This window comes from Sciurus vulgaris, assembly GCF_902686455.1.
Source record: "Sciurus vulgaris genome assembly, chromosome: 2".
In the NCBI taxonomy this organism is placed as follows: domain Eukaryota; kingdom Metazoa; phylum Chordata; class Mammalia; order Rodentia; family Sciuridae; genus Sciurus; species Sciurus vulgaris.
The window spans coordinates 175,721,515-175,744,819 of NC_136462.1; the positions used below are offsets into that span (position 1 = coordinate 175,721,515).

The 23,305-nt window shown below is 37.9% G+C and overlaps 1 protein-coding gene across 5 annotated transcripts in view; it reads right to left on the reverse strand.

Annotated features, from left to right (window-relative positions):
• PTPRA (protein tyrosine phosphatase receptor type A) overlaps positions 1-23,305 on the reverse strand; it is a 136,568-nt gene that overhangs the window by 26,556 nt on the left and 86,707 nt on the right. For 3 of the 5 annotated variants that reach the window (XM_079127541.1, XM_079127539.1, XM_079127542.1), the window contains 4 exons: positions 18,356-18,382; positions 9,582-9,666; positions 8,395-8,468; positions 8,041-8,177 (listed from right to left, as the gene is read on the reverse strand). In XM_079127541.1, coding sequence (XP_078983667.1) covers positions 8,041-8,177; positions 8,395-8,468; positions 9,582-9,666; positions 18,356-18,382 — 323 coding nt within the window. Of the gene's footprint in view, positions 1-948; positions 1,043-8,040; positions 8,178-8,394; positions 8,469-9,581; positions 9,673-18,355; positions 18,383-23,305 lie in introns of those variants that run through there. The other 2 variants (XM_079127543.1, XM_079127540.1) reach the window with 2 other exon arrangements.

Below are 23,305 nucleotides of genomic sequence, written 5' to 3' on the forward strand. Positions count from 1 at the left end.
GCTCTAAGCATGAATATTTATGTTTCTTGTGCAAGGATTTAAGAATTTTGGGTATAAGTTATCTTAACCTTAACAGATAAGGCCAGATTGTTTCTCACTGTAGTTGTACCAATGTATACTCCCACCAGCAATGTGAAGTGGTCCTGTTGTTATATGTCTTCATCAATATTTGCTATGGTCAGAAATTTATTAAACAGCTTTAATTCATATTTCTCTGATTATTAAGGGTCATCATCTTTCCTTGATTTACTGGTCAACCAAGTACCTAGTCCAGAGTTTTCCCCACCATTCTACTGGATTATTTTCTTAATAATTTGTAGGAATTTTTTATATATTCTGGATACTTACTTATCCTTTTACCAAGTTTGTGGCTTGCCCTCTCATTTTCTTTATGGTATCTATTTATCAACAGAATTTTTGAAACCTCATATAGACAGATGCATCAAATTTTCCCTTTATCAACATTTTTGGGTAGTGTGGGGAACAAACCCAGAGTCTCGAAGATGCTAGGCAAGTGCTCTACCTGATATGTACCTCTCAACCTCCTTTATCCACATTTTAAGGCTTAAGAAATTGTTTCCTATTGTAAGGTCATATTTTCCTAAATTATGGTCTCTATATTTTCTAATCCTGCCCTTTAAATCTCAGTGTTTATACAAACTGGGATCAGTGTGTCTAGTATGAGACAAACATTCCATTTCATATACTCCCAGAGGACTGCCCAATTGTCCCAGCACTATTTACTGTAAAGTCCATCCTTTCCCCGACCAAGACAGCAGCAGCATTTCTTTAGTCATAAATAGGTTTCCAATTACACATGGATCTGCTTCTGGGCTCTCTATTTTATTCCACTGGCCAATCAGGTCTATCCCAGCGCCAATATAAAACTGTCTTACTTATTAAAATTTTATAATAACTCTTTATATCTGGTAAGGCAGGTCTCCTCACCTTGTTCTTCTTCTTCGGGAATGTCTTGGCTATTCTTGGATCTTTTCTCCTCCATATAAATTTTAGAATCAGCTTGTCAAGTTCCACAAAAAACCTGTTGGGATTTTTATTGGAATTGCATTGAATCTATGCATCAGTTGGGGAGAATTGACATCTTTACAATATTGAGCCTTCTAATCCATTTATCCTATCTCTTCACTAACTTAAGTCATTTTCCTTTAATGTCTTCAAACATTTTTATAATTTTCTCTAAAGCTTTTATAAATATTTCATTAAATTTATGTCTAGGCACTTTACATTTCAGATGCTATTGCAAATGGTATATTTTTAAAGATTATTAGACTTTTTTCTTTTTGTAGTCTAAGCATAGAAATGCATTAATTTTTTCATGCTGCTTCTGTATCCAGAACCTTGCTAAAATAATTCTAATAATTTATCTGATGAGTCTTTAGACTTTTCTGAATAGTCTCTGAGTGAAAAAGTCCTATTTTGTCTCTATCTTTGCAATTAAAACACCTTTCATTTCTTTTCTTCCTTTGCTGTGCTACCTAGAATCTCCAGAACATAATGACTCTTGTTCAGTTTTAGGTTTGAATCCACTTTCACATACTCTTCCCTAATCAAACACTCTGCAGTGATGGGAAATTTACTATCTTTCAAGGTAGTTCTTAAAACAGTTCTATTTAAAAGAACACAACATCCAGACACACAAATGCTTTTGAATTTTTCTTTTTGAATTTTGCACTAAGTAGTGTAAACTTAGATATCAGCTGGTGATTTCTCTGCCCCTTGCAAAGTTGGAACCCACAACCTTCCTGGAACATTGAGTTCCAAAGCCCTTGTCACAGTTGCTGCTAGTTCCCATGGGACTTTAGCTCTGATTCATTTATTTCCAGACAACTTATCAAGGTAGAGGCTCTTCTGTTCCCATCTAAACTTAAACATCCCCCTCAGTCCCATTAGTAGATGACACACACAGGCCTTCTTCACCTGGTAACCAACAAACGAAACTGTCTAACTCCAGATATGGGTCCTGAGGAAGGAAGTCAGGCTCACCACACACAGATACTGGTTCCACCTCTTTCCTCTCTTTTCTCTCCCCTAGTTCTTTCCTCTCAGGAGTTACCCACATTTTATCTTTTTTTCCTTTTCTTCTTAAATCCTGAGCATACTTTAGAAACCTCAGTAAGTGACTTTTCAAAGTGTTTTTATTAAACAAATTCAGTGCTTTCTCCTAAGACAAATGCTGGTGAACAAAACAGTTCCAGCTTACAACTAAAATGAAAGCCATAGCCTGGAACTTCCAACCATGGTGGGCATTCACGGAAATGCTACAGTCTCCTTTCAGCCTGTCAGATATCTGAAAACAGTTGTCATATGGTATTCAGACTGTTCCTTTCAGCTGTTCGCCCCTGTGCTACCGTTTCACTCCAGAACAAAAAACCATTTGGTGATATGACTTTTCATAGTGACTTGATCTTAAGTCTTATGGCACAGTTCAAATGAAGGACAGCAACTTCTTCATTCAACAGGCTATATGTTCACCAATGCATATTACAGTTATTTAGCTTTATTTCTTATATTAAAAAAAAAAAAAAAAGAGTGGGAATGGGTCAATACAGGCTTGAAATCCCAAAGACTCGGTAGGCTGAGGCAGGAGGATCACAAATTCAAGGTCTGCCTGGGCAACTTAGCAAGACCCTGTCTCAAATTTAAAAACATAACAAAAAGAGCTGGGGATATAGCTCAGTGATTTGAGTATTTGCCTAGTACATGTGATGACCTGGGTTCCATCCCAAATACTGGGGAAAAAAAATTAAATAAATCTACCTTATGAAAGGTAGCCACTGGTTAACAGTTCATAATTTCTTCCATACTTTAAAAAAAATGCATTAATATACCTGAGTACCCACAGGTATTCATAGACAGTTTTAAAAACAAAACTGGGAATACACTATCATATTCATCTATCATGTGTTTTCTCACATAATGTCTTTCTATGACAACACATTTCATGACAGTGTAGAATTTCATAATGGACATATGAGAACATTTTGCCATTTGGTTATTTGGTAAGTATTTCTTCTGTAAACAATGCTGTAATGAACACCCTTTTACAAATACATATTTGAGCACGTGAAAGTTTTTCTCTAGATAACATAAGATTTAAATTTTGATTGACAGTGCCAAATCAAACTCCCAATTCTATACCAATTTAAACTGTCTCCCCCACCCATGTAGAATATCTGCAATCCCCTTCTTTTGCCTATACTTGATATCAATCTTTTCAAAATTTCAAATCTGATAGGCCCAAAATGTTTAGCTTTAATCTCTACTTCCCTGATTACTAGATATAGTTGGTGTTCCTTCTGTATGTTTACAGACCGTTTATATTTCTTCTGTGAACTGCACATTTTCCAATAAATTATTTACCTTTTTCTCACAGGTTGCAGAAACTCTTTACATATTAAAGAAAGTTCTATGTCTACCTCTGGCAAACAGATTCTCTCAGCTGGCTCTTTTAGGGAATCATTTGTCATAGAGATGTTCACAATCATTCATTCATTTCACAGTACTATGGAATGAAACTAGGGGCACTCTACCACTAAGCTTCATTTTCAGTCCTTTTATTTTGAGTCAGGGTCTCACAAAGTTCCCCAGGCTGGCCTATAGACACTGGGTTCCATCTCCAAGGTGACACAACACACACACACACACACACACACACACACTAATTGGTGCATTTGCCCTGTGGGCTGTTTTTCCTCTTCCCTCCCTTGACTGACTGATCCAAATAGTCTCATCTGACCCAATTAGATTCTCCTTCCCAGGTTCTGCAAACTAGAAAGAAGCAGGGGCTTTGCTGGAAGGGTCTCAGAGCCATCATGATAGGGTGTACTCTGACAAAGGCTTGGTACTTTAACTCATCTTTTGATTCTGCCAACTCCCCCAGTGTCTTTCCAAGTAGATAGCTATTTGTTTTTTTATAGTTCTGGGGACTGAACCTGGGAACTCATATGTAGTAGGCAAGTGCTCTACTGCTGAACTATATCTCCAGTGCTTTTTATTTTGAGACAAGGTCTCATTAAGTTGCCCAGGATGGTCTTGAACTTGTAATTCTTCTGCTTCAGCATCCCAAGTAGTTGAGATTACAGACATGCACCACCATACAGGTAACTTGTTTTTTAAGCCAGAAAATGCCTGGCACAAAGTAGAGGAGATCAGGGTGTTATATGGACTCCAATGGGCTCAACCTTTCTACCGACACCTTCACTATGTCCCTGATGGGATTATAGACTAGTGAGGAAATCACTGGAATCTTCTGTAATGATGAAAATGGGAGGCAGATGGCCTAGCTTATTTGAGAAGTCTACTAGACTACCATTCTAGAGAAAGAGTCCCCCTCGTCTGACTCCTTGGCCTAGGCCATTTCATAGACCCAGACGCCTCAAATAAGGGGTAGAGATCAGAAACGCATGAGAAAGAACTCTGCCAGAGCATATCCAACATTCATATACTATGAACCTCCCTATTCACCCTCCCCTCAGAAATTAGTTATTTACGATTGTGGTAATGGTACATTGAGTAAAGGGAAATGTATGCTTTGGAGTTTACTGGGCCCTGGCCTTGAGCTATTTATTTCTGGGAATTCAGAACACCACTATGATATGATATGATGATTAGAATGGAGCCTTAGCAGGCCAGGTGATAGAATGAGTTTTAACTTGAATTGGTCTCACCATCAGGAGCTACCAATTAGGCAGCAAAACACCCACTACAATCCCCTAATCCATTGGATAAAGACCATTATAGAAAGAGCAAATGCAAACTCCTAGAGCAGAGATTTCTCTTTACCAAAAGGCTAAGTTCCTAGATGCAAGGCAGAGATCTTAAGTGCTACAGAAGACTTAAAAGCTTCAGTGGTGTGCACCCATAGTTTCAAGTACTCAGGAGCCTGAGGTGGAAGAGTTTGTTTGAGGCCAGGAGTTCAAAGCCAGCCAAGGCAACACAGTGAGACCCTGCCTCAAATTAAAACAAAACCAAAAATCTGCAGGACAATGACAAGATAATCCACTGTTATCTCTGAGTTTAGTGATGGCATGGAGTGAATGCTCAGTAATTACCATTGCTGTTGTTTCCTGTAAGCCACCAAACACACTAACACAAAAGAAACTCAACAGATTATGGTAAATTGAATCAGCTGGAACTACAGACTTGTAGTTGCTTCTACAGATCAACATATAGCTCATAGTACCTGGAAAATCCTTACTGATGGGGCAAGTGTATGTTCTTTTTAAGTTGCACAGACTACTTGAAGCAGTCTCCCTCTCATTAAAGGAGCTGCCTCAGTGATAAATCATCCTGACCTCTCTGTGCTGTGATCTGGTTCATCAGGATTTTTTCTCACTGCTTCACAGGACATCACCCTGACATCCATACTGATGATATCAAGCTGACAAAACTTGAAGAACAGGAAATTACACATCTTAGATATACATGCTAGACATAAGAAAACATTGGCTTGACAACTTGAGCTGAGTTTTCTGAAGGTCAAAGGCCTGTAGCTTGTTAGGATTTTCTCGTCTAACACAAAGAAAAAGTTGCTATTTCTTGCCCCACCATATCTTCCCCATTAAAAAAGAGCAATGCCTGCTGGGCTACTTTGGGTCTGAAGATAGTATATACTACATTCTGATATATTGCTCTGGACCAATTACTGAATTATCTGAAAGGAAGAGGCTCTTCAGCTGATCTAGGCCAGGGAAAAATTGACTGATAGATTCTGTGGAACTCTAAAATGTCCACGGTAAGGCTGGAACAGAAGAATCACAATGAGAAAAAGTCTGATGATATGAGAATAAGACTATGATCCTGCTAGCAAGACCACGCTCCCAGCTTAGAATTGGGTTAGAGTGGAGAATGTAAGCCTGACTATGAGACACCAGGTATCCAAATGATTTCAATTTCCCATCATATACGAGGTAGTATTATATGAACAATAAGCAGAATACATGCCACATAACCCACTCCTTTGAAAGACACTTCTGACTTCCTGTTGATGTCAATAGCTGACCAAGGAAGAAAAAAGTCCAGCCTATATACTGATGACTCTATATACATACTGGTCCACGCTGGAAGTAGACTGCTATAGGACAGTGTACTTAAGTGATAGCTCTGAATGAGTATGAAGAGAAATGCTAGGAACAATACCATCCTCCAGGGATTTACTAAAATGCTTTATCATAGGTTCTCAGGGAATACTACCTCTGAAAAGGAACTCATTTCACAGAAATGTATGGCAATATATCCCATCATCAAGAAGTAGTTGGTATTACAGATTACAACAAAGTATAAAGCCTAGCACAGACCCAGCTGTGGTGCTGAGGCTACAGTGCTATCTTGTAAGATGTGGTAAATGTTCTCAATCAATAATGAATATTCAATGGTACTCATTTTTTCCAATTGGAAAGAAAAGGGTTCAAGCTATTCCATTAACTCTTGCCTGGTAAATGGTCTCCAACTTCAAGTCTTGCTTCCCTTTCATCTATTGTTTATATTGAAGCTAGTAATTTTCTCAAGATGTAAATCTTGATCCTTCAGTGGTAGAAAAGATGAGTGGTGACTCATCCACCCAATAATCATCCCTCTTTTCCTCCCTGCTACAAGGGTTCCCATTCTGTAGGGGTTGCCCACTTAGGCTCATGAATAATCTGGACTGGTCTTAGCTGCAGTAACCCTACTTTTCCCTTGCTTGTGATTCATTTAAGAAGGTGCAAGTAATAGGTAAAGCCTCCAGATGTTTCAGGGAAAATGTTCCTCATTGATAAAAGGAAAAAACAGTTATTATTTTCCCACTGGAACCTGATTATATCTCCATGTAACACCTAGAACTGGAGCAGCTGTTTTGGCATCATGAAAGGAGCCAGACTACAAGACAAAGCTGACATATGGATCAGTGGAAAGATGTGAAGAAAGCCATTGGTTTAGCAATGCCCTAGTTGACAAACTGGCCAACTATGGAACTGCTCCTCTATGTCAAGTCCATTCCTCTCTGCTTAATCATTACCACTTGAGGTCCATCCAGCTCTTTTGGTCTTAACAATTGCTGTAGCCCCTAGTTGTATTCCCTGTAACTATTCTTATCTCTCATGGGCTATTATTCTCCATAGATAAACTAGAATTTTTTCGAAATACAAATCTGGTTGGTCTTGGCTTTCCACTTCTCTCATGGCAATCTAGGAAAGCAATTGTCTGGTCAACTTTTCTTACCACTCCCTGGAGTCTATGTCTGCCCTTTGGTCAGACACAGTCCTTCTTTAGTTTTCTGAATATATCCTTCCCTCACTCCTGACAATTTTCTTCTGCTATTTCTAGTTACTAGAACCCCGCTCCCATTTCCTATACTCTTGCTTCTTCAAGGAAGTTCTTGACCTGTGATCAGAGCTGGTGGGATGGAATCCCCAACTGGTGGATAATACACATATTATTTCCTTTAGGGAGTTATTAAAAAAAAAAAAAAATATATATATATATATATGAGTTTCAGTACTCGAGATGAGGCCTGTCTACTGCAGTCTGCCATGCTTCCCATTTTCCACACTGCTCTATTCCTGTTATCTACTCTAGACATTCTGGCCTACAGATCTAGACTCTAAAAGGTCACCTCTTAATATGGGCTCCTACAACTATGCACCAGTTCTTCGTGTCCCATTTTGTTGTTTAAATTATTCATTATTTTTGTTGTAGGGTTTCCCTACTGGGCAGTAAGTTCCTTGAAAGTGGGGACTAGATCTGGTTTTACTCCCTGTTATATTCCTGGCACCCAGAATACTGCCTAACACATATGAGATACTTGATAAGTATTTATTAAACAATGAAATAACAAATGCAATAATGAATGGATGAATAGATGGATGGGTAGATGAGGGAGGCAAAGCAAATCTTTTTTCACTTCTTATCCATGATCACACAGGGAGTCAGCTGAACTTAGCAAACAATTTCTCACCTCTCAACCATCAGAAACCTGTTTTTCACCCATGACTCAAAAGGCCTTCCGCCCTGCTGACACACCACTCACAACAGAGAACTCACGTTAAATTCTTCCCTGAAGAGCTTATTGTCATCAGCCATTCTCCGGTTAATCTCCTCTTCCAGCTTGTCCACAGGCAGGGGTGGGTACTTCCTGTTGGTGCTTGGGGACCTGGCCAGAAGTGGTACACTCTGGGGCTCTGAAGGGCAGAAAAGGAGAAGGTCATTCAGGTGCTCTGAGGACACAGTTCCTTTTTTGGAGATTAACTTAGGGATTTTACCTCATTGATCAAGCCTCCAAGAACCAGAGATGGTTTCTTCAACAATCCTTTTTTTAAATAGTCTTACTATTTTAAAAGGATGGGGAAACCCCTAATTTTTTGATTTTCTTCTCTGCCTAGGCTCCCCATGCCTTACCCACATCCTCAGCGCGCCCATTTGATAAGCGGAAAGAATTGGAGTGGCTCCCAGCTTGCTTGTATTTCTTAAACCTGAGAAGAAAATGTTCTTAATGAAAAACCAAGCACAGAGGTAAGAGAGGCTAACCACTGGTTTTATATTCCTGCTCAGACTCAAGTCTTTCTAACTCTCCTCTATCAAATACTCAGGCTCGTTTAGAAACCAGTAATTCACATCCTGCAGCAGCTCCATACCGTGGTGACTGAGCACCTCAGGGTGTTCCTTCTTACCCTTGGCACACTAGACTCCAACCCAAGTAACACCACCAATATATTCTGGCTTGTTTGGCTCCTCTGTACAGCTCTAGTTCTAGAACCCACTACAGCATAGCCATACCAGGTAGAAGGGTGAGTGGAATTCAGTGAGGATACGGGATAAGAGGAAAACCTTATATGCAACAAGATTCCTGGTATTTCCCTAGTATAGCCTGGGAGTTGCAGGGATCAGAGCTCCAGATTAGGTGGACACAAATCTGGCCACATTTCTTCTACAGAATGACAGAGACAGGCCAAATTGCGGTTGGGTGGGGAGGGGTGGAGGCAGGGGCGAGCACACAATTCCTCCCTGACTTTATTCCTGAAGAACGGAGGGAAAACAGAACAGGTTAAGCCAAAGATAAGGCAGAGTTAAACCCAGGTGGTCAGGGCAATAGCTTTAGCAGGAAGAGAACCAATGCACCTCCCTCTTCTATCCCTTGGGTTCCTTTTCCTTTCTCTACTCACAGTTTGAGGGGGTAATGTCTAGAGGCCCTTGAAAGAAGGCCAGAAAGAGGAATCCTGTAACTCCCATAGTTCATGTCACCACCAGAGGTCCCAGAGGAGTTTAGAGACAAAGTCCCAATTATAATCGAAGTAAGCTTTTTTTATTTTTTTGGTTTTGTAATGCTGGGGATTGAACCCAGGGCCCTGTGCATGCTACCAGTGTTCTACCATTGAGCTACATCCCCGGTCCTAAAGTAAGCTTTTGTTGTGCACGTAATTTCATTGGGGCCCTTTCAGGGGTTGCTTGAGCAGGGCTATAGCACTGTCATGAATCATTCCCCTTCCATTCTATTCAGTTCTTATCCTATTATCTTCTGGACTGTGTGGGCTTACTGAGACTCTGCAGTATTGAAACGAAATGCAGACAAACATTAGCATACTCACCTTAACATATACAGAACTATGATAATGAACACAATCACCAGCAGAGAGGACAGAGCCACCATCACTGCAATAATTGGAGTCTCATCTAAAACCAAGAGAAAAGAACAAGTCATTACTGTTTCCCTAAGCAGCTGACCCTGATGAGGAAGAAGGGCTCATGCCATGCTTTTGTAGATGATAGGATATGGAACAGAGAGAGAGCAAGGGCAAGACAGTGCTCTCCTTCTGCCACCATAGGGCTACTGGGCGGGGGTAAGTGGGGAGGCACACAGGACCCAGGGTGACATGCCTATCCCATTTCTGTATTTGTTTACTCTGTCTTCCTGCATTAGAATAGAAACTCTATGAAGAAGGCAGAGACTCTTTGATTCACCACTATATCCCTTGAGCATAAAACAATATTTAGCACACAGAAAGCACTCAAATATTTGGAGGTATAAACACAGCCAATTGTGATGGCATGTGGGGTATGCAGGGACAACTCTATATTCTCTCCCAGCCTCAATGGGTTCCATCTAAAGGAAGATGCCAGAGAGGAAGGAAAAAGAAATGATTTTTTCTATCACATAAACCCAAATAATTTTCCAACACAGAGAATATCATTCCTGATTAAACAAAGAGATACATAGATCAAAAACTGCTGGATGCTACCTTCTACCTCTTCCCATATCCTGCTTCCCCAACCACCATGTGCCAGGACTGCTCACTGGGAGGAAATATCTAGAGGCCTCTGAAAAAACATCAGAAAGAGGAATCTTGCAATGCCCTAGGACCTCCAACTATAACTTCTGGCTTGGCAAAGACAGGCAAGCCTCCACAGTGCCTGTTCCCTTTCTACCTGGTCCCATTTCTCTTGTAGCTAAGTCCCACCCCCTCCATAAACTACACAAGTCTACATGTATAGCTATCTTTGCCATTTACATTTTTCTCCCATATAAAGGTCAATCCTATCATCTGGGATCTGGATTACATCCATTACTGTCACCTCAAAGATTGATCTTCCTGATCTCACTCCCTCCTCCAGATACCACCAGTTCTTTTTTTTTTTTTTTTTTTTTTTTTGGAAAGATTGGCATGACTTCATTATATACAAAATGTTGCTCCATTCTCTACCATCCGAAGCAATACAACTTAAACAAGGAAATTCTAATGCAATTACATTAAAAGAGAACATATTACATAAAAGAGACATAAGTCAATAGAAAGGATCCAATTGTAGGATTTTTAAAAAGATGCTTGGTAAATTTCTGGGTGTCTGAGGATGAACTTATATCTCAGAACTTCAGATACCACCAGTTCTATGTCTGTCTTCTCAGTTAACTTCTTAAAACAGTTGTCTAATTTCTTTTCTTTAATTACTTCCAGGTTCTCCTTAATCTGTTTGTTCTGACTCCCACCCTCAGTGCTCCATTTAAACTGTTCAGCAAGCACATTGAAAAATGGCATAATGCCAAATCCAATAGAAATATTCCTGTCCTCACCTGATACAACCTCTTAGCAGCATTCATTCAAAAAACATTTATGGACCAGCAAATGTATGCCAGGCACTGTTTTGAACAGTGGGAATAGAGAAGTGCTTAAGTAGACAAGTGACAGAAAGTTTACATTCTGTGGGGAAGAAGGACATTGATCATAAATAAGTAAACACGACTTCAGACAGGGATATGAAGAAAAAAACAATAGGGTAAAGGGATAGAAAGTGATAGGGAAGCAGTGATAGAGTGGTTTGGGAAGGTCTGTCTGAGGAGGTTATATCTGAGCAGAGCTCTAAATGATAAGAAGTGAGCCATGCAAATTTGGGTGAAGAGCTTTCTAGACACAGGAAGTAACAAGCATAATAGCCCTTATGAGCTTGGTGGGATCAAGAAATAGCACAAAGGCCAGTGTGGTATAAGATGCAGCTGAAGAATGGGCAGAAGTCAGCTGACTTCTATTTTGTAGGCCATGGCAATGAGTGTGGATTTAATTCTGAATGAGACGAGATACATTATGTGATTTGAACAAAGGAGAGAGAAATAACTAATATATACATATATATTAGAGATAACTAATATATATATTATTTATTTATATATTTAATATATAAACATTAATTTATATATTTAATATATAAATATATTATATTATAATATATAAATATATCATATTTATAATATATAAATACAATTTAAATATTTAATATATAATTATTTATTTATATATATATATATATAAAATATCCCCAGTGCTGGGGATTGAACTCAGGTGCATTTATACTCATTAAAAGATCAGTTAAACTGACTCACACACAGCAGCCAGTTGGTGGGCAGTTTCTAGTGGAAAGTGGTGTTAGGGAAACCTAGAGCAGTTTTTCAAGGACAGAGAGTAATCAATCCAACCTTCTTGAGGGGTTTCAGTTGACCATAGGGGGAAAAAACCTAAATGGAGTGAAACGTGGATAGAGGATGGAGTCAACCACTCCTTTTATGAAGACTTTTACATAAAGGGATGCAGAGAAAAGCAGCAGCTGTTGGAGGGAGGTATGGGGTAAAATTTTTCCCCCTAAGAGATGGGAGATATACTATGCTTCTTCTTTTTCTTTTTCCATTCTCTTCTCTTCGTGTTCTGGGGATTAAACCCAGGAGTGTTTTACCCCTGAGCTACATCTCTACTCTTTTTTTTTTTTTTTTTTTTGAGACAGGGTCTCCCTCAGTTCTCTCAGTTGGGCTCAAACTTTCAATCTTCCTGTCTCAGCCTCCTGAGTCATGAGGATTATAAGCATGGGCCACCATGGCTGGACCATGCTTCCCTGGCAATCTGCAAACACACTGTGGCTCTCATCTTAAAATGAGCATTCATACTGATTGACCACTACCTACTCCTTTAAGTACTTTCTTGCTTTCTAGGACAAAGCACTCTTCTCATTTTCTTTCTATCTCTTGGTTGCTCCATCTGTTTCCTTTGCTAGCTGTACCTCTTCCAACATAGGCTCTCTCACTGTGAGAACTCCTCAGGGCCCTACCCTTTACACTCTATCTAGCTGATCTGATCAGGTAGATGAACGTAAGTACAAATGATATGCTAGCAATTCCCACATCTGCAATGCTTGACCTGACTTCTCTTCTGAGCCTCAGGCTCTCAACTGTCCATCTGCCACCTTCACTGTAAATTTCACAGGCATCACAAACTTTCTGCATCTACACCTTTCCCTAGGATGGGAGTGGGCTAGCACTCCCATCCTTCCTGTGGGAGAAATATGGAAATTCCCTTGATTTCTTCCTCATGCCTTACCGTCTATGTCTAACCCAGCTGCAAGTAATGTATTTAAGAGATAGAACCAATACCTCAAATCTGTCCACCTTTTTGCCATTTCTCTATTGTCACTGTCCACTGTGGTCCCAACCTCCATCCTCTTTTGCCTGTCTAGTAAGAACCATAGTAAGTTCTGACACCTGCCAATCCATTCTCCAAAAAAACATTCAGAAAGCAAACTAAATCATGTTGCTCCCTTTCAATGATTTCCTGAGCCTAGAATAAAGTCTAGTTTCTTACTCTGACCCATAACAACCTCCCTAACTTGGGCCCTACCTATTCTATCTCCTGACACTCTTTGCTTCACTAAACTTTAGCTCCTAGCATCCTATCATAGAATGCTCAGTTTATCCACCCTTACATCTCTGAACATGTTATTCCTCTGCTTCACATGGCCTCCCTCCATTCTTTGTCTGACTAACTTCTCCTCAACCAGTTCTTATTTTAAGTGCACTTTTCCATCTTCTCTGACTTCCTCATACTAAATTTACCACCTCTAAAGTAAGGTATCCTGAAGATTAAATCAGATCATCTATGTGAAGTTTTTGGCACAGTAAAACTAACTAGTACACATTATGAATCTGGTCAGTATTTGGTTTTTATTTTTGTACTATTCTCATACAGTACTCTTATTTACCTTGAAAATACTTCTCACTTTGTAATTATGTATCTATTTGACTGTAGCGGATCAACGAGTGTCCGTCCTTTATGCCACAAACTCCACAAAGGCAAGAATTATATATCTGTTTTTATGCTCATTGAATGAATACCTTAAAACCTAGCACAGGATCTCATACATAGTAGGAACTAACACTACTGGATTATGTTGAATGAATAAACAAAAGAACTAGTGATTTATCACTAAATATGCCTTTGTTAAATTCCAAGCACAAAGAGCAGTATACCAGGAATTGTAAGACGGTAACCAGAAACATCTGGCTGATGTGAAAGGAAAAGACTGGATTTGGCATCCAGAAGTCTGCACACTAGGAGTGTGTGTCAGCCTGACTTCACAGGTTCTGGCAGGTCTTTATCTAGAACAGTGATCAGCAAACTACTGCCCAAATCTAGTCCACTACCTGTTTCTGTGAGTACAGTTTTATCAGACACAGCCATGTTCATTCATTACATACCATGTACGGCTGCTTTTGCACTACAGAATGAGAGATGAGTTGATGTGATGGAGACTGAATGATTGCAAACTGAAACTATTTATTGCCTGGCTGGCTCTTGATAGAAAAAGTTTGTTAACCCCTGATCTAGAACTTTATTAACTCCTCTCCTCTTGTACAATTCTAGCTTGAATGTCATTGTTTCTAAGTAAATACTTCTCTAAGCAGTACCTTTGACAAAATTAACCGCCCCTTTCTTGTACTCTAGTAACACTGTGTACCTACTCTGCTACACTACTTACCACATTGGATTAAGGTCATGGATTATATATTCATTAAATAATAAACTTCTTGAGGACAGATATCCCTAAATTCAAAATTTATTCTTTAGGCCTGAGTCAGTGGTAGAGAGCTTGCCTAGCATGTGTGAGGCCCTGGGTTTGAGCCCTAGCACTGGGGGAAAAGACTCATTTAGTAAATACATAGTGAGTAATGGTGTCACTGATAAGTGGTGAGTCCTGAGGACACGGCAGTGAATAAATAAAATTTTTTTGCTCTTATGAAGCTTATGTTTTAGTGCAAAGACAGGACAATAGATAGGTAAGGAAATGTATATTACAGGTATCATATGTGCTATAAAGAAAAGTAAGGTAGAGTAAAAGAAGGAATGCGGTGGGAAGTGTACTGTTATTTAAGAAGACATGGTCAGGAAAAACCCCAAATGAATGAGTGAATGTAATAAGTGTCAGAAAGGCATGTTATTTATGATTACTAAGAGAACTGACAATTACAAGCAATACGGAAATAAGGGAGGCCCCTAGCTAATTTAGAAATTAATAAAAATTACTACGAATTAATATTGAAACATATACGTTGCTGGCACAAAGCAGAGCACAATCCCATGTTGTAGTACTTCATGATCCTTAAAACTCTTAAATACCTATCATTTATAGTCTTATTTTACAGATGAGGAAACTGAGCTGAGAAATTAAATAACTTGCTTATGATTATATGGCTGCAAATCTAAAGCAAGAAAACAAATTTACACTATCTTCCAAATGCTTGATAAATTATATGATCAAGAGCACTTTAACTCTCTTGAGCTTACAGGCCACAACAGTCCACCCTCAATAAAAATCAGATTTTATTAGAATTATTCTCATGTTTCTGGTATGCTTAGAAGATAATATAGAGAACACAGAAGTCTCCAGGTTGCTATGAGGGAAGGAGACCCAGATCAATTAGCTGGACTAGCACAAGGCAGACTGGTATAGTTAAGGTCTGTTCCATGCTGTCCAACCACTTTGTCCCCAACTCCCATTCAAATTAAGTTTCACTCTCTAGACGCAGGCCAGGGTAGGGGGCAAGCATTTCAAAACCCTAACAAGGCATCATGAGACAACAGATGTCTGCTTGCTATATCCCCTCTCCAAGAAAACAAAGGGTCATATAAAACTAACAGCTCACATGTAGATAAGCGAATTATCTAAGTTCTTAAAACATACATGGGTCAACTACAAAAACAGCGAAGTAAGTCATACTCCTGTAGCCCCAGTTCCTAAAGCCCGTTTTATTTGTCTTGTGTCCAAATATTTTGGGAGAAGTATTTATTGAGTCTCAAATGCAGAGCTGTAATATTGTTTTAAGTACCACTCAGAAACCTTGATATCCATTGCTCTTCTGTCTTCCCTAAGGTCTCTGGAATTATCTTTCTAGAACAAAACTCTGACCATGTCACTTCATTCCTCACTACCACCTACAGGCGATACCTTGACTCCTGGGCTCAATGTACCACCAGGCCAATTCTGTCGAGGCCACCTCTGATCACTCCTTACCTCATGTACATTAACTATGCAGAGTTCCTCAAACATATGATTTGCTCTTTCACATTTCCCTGCTTTTCTCCTACCTGAAAATGAAGTGTGTCCTCATTTTTCCCATTTACTGTTTTCATTTAAACTGCTCAAAGCTCATCTCCGTGCCTCCTTCCCATTTCCCAGGTACAAAGAGTCTTGAGTTCTCTGAGCACTCTGTGCAGTACATCCAATAGCATGTAATTGAATGGACTTTGATTTCTGGTGTTCACATATTTCCTCCAAGACAGGAGCCATTTTCTTTTTCTTTGCTGGACTCCTCAGCATCTAACAGGTACTGAATGAATACTGAATGTATCATTAGGTGCTTAGGGAAAATCATCACAAACGGAGTTCACAATAATAATGCTTCTTACTATGATAAACCAAAAACTTGTCTTTAAAGAAGAACATCAACCCCATTATAGACTCTGGCTCTTTAAAATACTAAAAAGAGAAAGTCAAGGGAAGGATCCAGATGATCTGAAATGAGAGCTGAGAAAATTTCAGGAATCTGTGTGTTTCAGTAGAATGCTTATCCTTACTGGTTCTAGAACTCTGGAGGTCAAGGACTCCTTCTTTATAAAAATTAGGATGGTACTATTTTCTTATTTTAAAAGGCAGCTAAGTAAATGATTACATGTAAGGTAATTCAGAGTATATTTGGAACCAGCTTTATCTTTTATTTGATATTTAATAAATACCACTTGTAAGGTCTTCACAAGGCTGCCCCCCCAAACAATCAAATTATTAAAGTTAAAAAGTAGGATATGACAGATTTAAGCACATTTTTGTTTAAAAGACACAAGGCAGCAGGATGGTGTGGTACACCTGTAGTCCCAGCTACTTGGGAGGCTGACTGTAAGATCAAGGCCAGACTGGACAACTTAGCAAGAAGTTGTCTCAAAAAATTTACAAGGACCAAGAATGTAGCTTAGTGAATATAGCTTAGTAGTAGAGCACTTGCCTTGCATGTGTGAGGCCCTGGGTTCAATTCCCAATACTGCAATCAACAGGCAGAGAACTGGCTCATGTTTGTACTTGTGGTAGTATGGTTACACTATGACCCTGCCTTGGGAGCTGCCTTATACAACAGGATCCAAGTGGTTTGTGAGAATGGTTGAAATTCTCAGATCTAATAGCAATGGTAACAGAAAGTTGGTGGTAGCACAGTGATAATAATAGTGACAGCCAACACTTGCTGAGCAACTATTATGTGCTGATCCAAGCACTTCATTTGCAATATTTCATTTTTCACAACCCTGTGAAAGAGATAATGTGCCTATCCCATTTTGAAAATGGCAAAATGAGGCACATGGAAGTTATACATCTACTCATTCTGCTGGTAAGCAGTAGGGTTAAGATGCCAACCCAAGAGGTCTGGCTTCAGAGCCCATGCTTTTAAGTACTTTACTACATAGCCTCCCCATATATTCTACTATGTGCTCATCCTCTAGCCTCAATACATATATCAAAATCATTCAATACCATTTTCTTAGATGGGAAAATCTTTATTTGTAAGTGGCATCCCTATTTTGTTCAGACTTCATGGGAACTGTAACGGATGTTTTGTAAAACCCTCTTTCAAGACTAAAGAACCTACTCCCCCAGCTGCTGGGAGGGTTAGTGACTAGTGGCTCTGAGTCTTTCCCCAGGAACTGTTCTTGGCTTAAGAGAGCCTGGCCCAGGGGATTGCAGCTCCAGGCTTCCTATGGGATTGGCCTTAGCTCGGACCACATGGTGTCTCATTTCCTTCATCTACCCAATACTTCTGCCTTCACTGCCTCACAGGTGCTACAGGAAGAAAATACTTCCACAAAAAACTTGTTGCATGCAAATCTCTATCCCAGTTAATAGCTAATAATTGAGCTATAAAACCAGTGAAGGCTAAGTACAACTGGAAAGCACAGTCATCAGTGACTTTATGCTATACAGTTACTTGCTAGTTAATGCCAGACTAATTTTAACGCATATTACACAGATCATCCAAACTGACACCAGTAAAAATGCTTGAACAAAGGAAGCTAATTCCAGAAGGACAATGTACAATGGCATTTAAATGAGACATCTAGAATAGACAAATTCATAAAGAAAGGAGAATAACGGTTACCAGGGACTGGGAGAAGGTGGAAAAGGAAGTTATTATTTCATTTGGGATGATAAAGAAAAGTTCTGGAGATGTGTGGTTCACAATGATGTAAATGTATCTAATGCCACTGTACACTTAAAAATGATTGAAAAGGTCAATTTAATGTTAGACATATCTTACATAATTTTTCTTTTTTCTTTTTTGGTGGTGCTAATTTTACTGAAAAAGTAAAATATTCTTTTATTAAGAAAATACAATTAGAAATTAACAAAGAAATGAACAAGTAGATTATAAGATTAGTATGAAAACAAGGGAAAGTAAACAAAAAATAGACACAGAGGTACAAGGTTACCAGACTGAGCAGAGGGAACACTGATGAATACTGTACACTGTGTAAAAGGGACAACAGATACAAGGTGAGTAGCTCACCTCTTCTGTCCTTGGAGTCAGAATTACCTGTGTAATAAGTGACAAATAAAAACATTCACTCAGGTTAAAGAAAAACATTACTATTCAATTTAAGGTAAAACAAAACAAGCTCCGGGAATATAGATAATCTTCTCCATGTACAGTGTTGACCTAGAATGAGGTATTCTCCACCAACTGAGAAACAAAATTGCCCAGATTCACTAAACTTTAGTCAGTAGTACTTCTTCCTGAGTACACAAATAATGCAGCATCAATATTCATAAAAAGTATAAGAATGCAAGAAGAAATACAAATTACAGAACTTTACAATTCAAGACTTCATATCTTTGGATCATTAAAATTCAAGAGAACAAAATGAAGCAAGCATATAAAAGACGTAAAAGATAAGAGGTAAAACTTAACTGGTATATACCCATCTCTATCTAATTACAGAGAAAATCTTTTCAAAGACCTGTGGAATATCTACAAGTCCTTACAAATTCCCAGGAATAAAACAACAGTATAACAACAGTATAATATTCTTTTATCACCATACAATAAAATTAGAAATTAACAAAGTATTAAAAAAAAACTTGAAAATTAAAAATCAAAATCCACATCAAAATAAAAAACACCTAAAAATAACAATAATGAACTCGCGATAGAGCTTAGTGGTAGAGAACTTGCCTAATACATTCAAAGCCCTGGATTTGGTCCCCAGCAGAGCAAAACCAAGCAAAATACAATGATGAAAACACCTCTTCTTGCCTTTGGTACAGACCTCTTATTTTTTAGCTGAGCACAAAGTTGTCTAGCTAGAGACTATATTTCTAAGACTCCTTTGTGCTAGAGTCATGTGATAAAATCCAGCTAATGGGATGTGAGCAAAAGCAATGTGGGCAATTTCCAGGTCACATCTTTTTGAAAAGAAATTGTTTGTCTCCACTCCCTCTGTTCTCAGGGGCTGGAATTAAGGTCCAATGATGAGAGCAGATAATCAAGCAGATAAAAGCAATACTGTAGGGATGGCAGGGCCACAGGCAAAAAGAGACTTAGGCCCTGATAAGTCAAAGACCTCTGTCCACCCCTAGGGAGAGAAAGATACTGTGGTCTTACTTGAGTCACTGGATTTTGGTGTATCTTTGCTACAGCAGTTTAGATTGAATCCTAATTAACACGACTATGTACAGGAATACCTATGGAGCATGAATGTCTAAACCTGTGCTTATACAAAATTCACAGCATTAAATATGTTAATTAACCCAAAGAATGAAAATAAATTAAGCAGTCAATTCAAGATAACAGTCCCCACAAAATAAATCTGAAGAAGGCAGAAAGAAAGAATGGGAATTAAAAAGTAATCAAAGAAATTAAAACTGAAAAGTGACAGAACTAATAAACAGTAGGTTCTGTGGAAGGAAAAAAGCAAAGAACCATGAACTTAAACAAGGAAAAAAAAGGAAATTAAAATATGTGCAGGGGCTGGGGATATAGCTCAGTTGGTAGAGTGCTTGCCTCACAAGCACAAGACCCTGGGTTCAAATCCCTAGCACTGCCAAAAAAAAAAAAAGGAACTAAAATATGTGCAAAGTGAGAACTATTCACAGCTATGTAGGAAATTAAACAATTTTAAGAAACAACTTTTCCTCAAATTCATTCAAATAAACTAAAATGTGAGTAGAATGGATGGCTTTCTATGTAAATTTTGATTCTTTTCATGAAACAAAATACTGATGAATAAAATTTATCAAAAACCACAGATCAAGTTCATTTAGAAATTACTTGCCAATATCAACGGAAAAAATCCTATATAAAATAAACAGATTGCAACAGTTTGTTACAAAAATGATACATTACCAAGATGAGTTGTTTTTGCATGAATGTAGACAGTTTAAGAATTTTAAAAAGTTAGTAATAAAATGTAGCAATAGAGCAAAAGAGAAGAAAACAAACAGATCTTGCTGACACCAAACAAGCCTCTGGGTTGGATTTTCAGTAGTGAAAAAAAATCTATAGAAAACACAATGAACATCCCCAAATACTCAAATACATATGGGAAACTGAATATATATATATATCAATTCAATATACAATAAAGTTGACATTTCAAATCACTGGTTTCTTTTTTTTTTTTTTTTTCAGGAAGATTCTGGTTTTTTTTTTAATCACTTCATAACTGGGGGGAAAATACAGATTATTCATTAAGGGGCATTGGGATAAATAGCCATTTGGAGGAAAAAAACATCTATAGCTCACACTTAACATAGAATAAATTACAGAAAAATCAAAGACAAGCAGTTATCTGTTGTCACACATATGCAACCACCCTCCCAATGCACCCTGCAAAGAGATAAAAAGAAACGAACGAAAGAAAAGAAAAAAAAGAAAGAAAGAAAGAAAGAAAGAAAGAAAGAAAGAAAGAAAGAAAGAAAGAAAGAAAGAAAGAAAGAAAGAAAGAGAAAGAAAGGCCGGCCATAAAAGTCCAAATTAAAACATTAGGAAAATTTTTTTAGAATTTTGGAGTAAAGGAGGCCTTCTTAAATATGGCCCATTACCTAGAGAACATTTAAACAAACTCATATTTATATTTAAAAATTCCTAATGCCATCTTCTGCAATATAGAAAAGCTAAAAGATCAACTAGGTGTGTGTGGGTAACATGTGCCTATAGTCCCAGGTACTTGGGAGGCCTGAGGATCACTTGAGATCAAGAAGTTCAAGACCAGCTTGGGCAACATAGTGAGACCTCATCTTTAAAAAAAAAAAAAAAAAAAAAAAAAAAAACCTTTTGTAATATCACTGTAGGCACAGGGATCATTCCCCAAATTTATAAAGAACAGCTATAAATGGCTTCAAAAATCCTGACATCCTAATAAGAAAAATGGGTAAAGAATATCAACAAAGATATGCTCAAATATATATATAAATGCTCAAAAATATATAATATAAAAATGCTCAAAAAATATATATACAAATTTAAAATATGGAAAGGGGGTGGGGATGTCACTCAGTGGTAGACTGTTTGCCTAGCATGTGCAAGGTACTGTTTGAGCCCTAGTTTTATAATACTACTAATAATAAATTTTTAAAAAGAGGAAAAGTCCTTGATCTCATTCAGAGAAATGTAAATTAAAGCTACAGAGATGTTATTTTTATCTACAAATTGGCAGAGACCCAGAAGTTTGATAATTCACTGTACTGAAGAGTGTAGAAAAGCAGGAACTTTGATATAATGCTTATAGGAATACATTTCCCAGTAAAGGAAATTTGGCAATATCTATCAATTTATAAATGCACACTTAAAATAACTTATCCTAGTAATATTCTCATGCATGTTTGAAATGACAAGCTGTACTGTTAATAAAAATGCTCTGAAAACAACCTGAAAGTCTTACTGATAGGGAAACCAAATAAATATATTAACATAAAACCACATGACAAGGGAATGTAGATCAGTGGTAGAACACATGCCTGACATGTTTTAGACCCTGGGTTTGATCTCTAACAACATCATTTTAAAAAAACACATACATACATACATACATATATTCTCTCTCTCTCTCTCTCTCTCTCTCTCTCTCTCTCACACACACACACACACACAACACACACACATAGATAAGCTAACTGAAAAAAAAGCAATGTGTAGAAATGAACACAATGTATTGTTTATGTCACATATGGGAGAAAAAAGGAATATATATATATATATATATATATATATATATATATATATATATACCTTTGTTTATTTTTTCTTTTCTTAAGATACTGGGGATTGAACCTGGGCCTTGCCTGTGCTAAGCAAGTGCTCTACTAATGAGCTACGTATATTATTTTGAGACAAGGTCTCACTAAGTTACCCAGGTTGACTGCCAACTTGTGATCCTTCTTGCCTCGGACTCCCAAGTAGCTGGGATTACAAGAATGAGCTACTGCCCCTGGCTGCTTAGTTTCAAAAGGAAAAAAAGAGACTCAAAGAAAAGGTTAATGTGAAAGAAAAATTAAGAAGATTAAAGAATTAATCCAAGAATAATCCAATATCTAAATAATAGGAGTTTTAAAAGAACATAAAAATGGGAAGAAGAAAGTTTTCAGAATAGAAGGACCAAGGCTCCAAAGGCCCTATAAAGTAATAAAAATATGGATGAAAAAGACCTACATCATGACACAACTGTGAAATTTCAGGACACTGATCATAACACAGGAAGAATTAGGAATTAGAACAACAACAGAATCCTTCAAGCTGACTCCAAATTAGGAGCCAGGGCAGCACTTCAAATTTGCCAGGGAAAAATTACTTTCTCAAATTCTATACACAGCCCTGAATATGCTTAGACATATCAGTTCTCATGCAGTTTGCCTCCAATGGACCCCTTTCTCAAGAAGAATGTGTTCTACCAAATGAAAGAAGACAAGAAAGAAAACAATATGGAAGCCAGGAAGAGCAAGGGGAATTCCCAGAATGGCAGAGAAGGAAAATTCTAGGCTGATACCTGTGTACAGCCCTACAGATCAATAAGTCTAGAGTGGAATAAGACAATAGAAGCCTCAGAGGGAATTGCTCTAGGCAAAAAAAGAAATATCAGATTATCTAACAGGCCTGACTTTATAGAAAACTGTACTGCAGGGCTCTGGGGAATGTGGGAATTGGCTAGTAATAACTAAACAAAAAGTTAGGCAATTACCAAATCCAGGAAAAAAGTGCACAAGGAAAAATTATTAAATTGTACTTACATAATTTGGCAATAAACTATATTCTAAATCCATAAAGATTTAAAACATCAGGGGCTGCGGTTTGTAACTCAGTGGTAGAGCGCTTGCCTAGCATCTATGAGGCACTGGATTCGATCCTCAGCACCACATATAAATAAATAAATAAATAAATAAATAATAAAGGCCTATCAACATCTAAAAATAAATTTTAAAAAAAGATATAAAACATCAAATACTGATCTAATCAAAGAGTGTA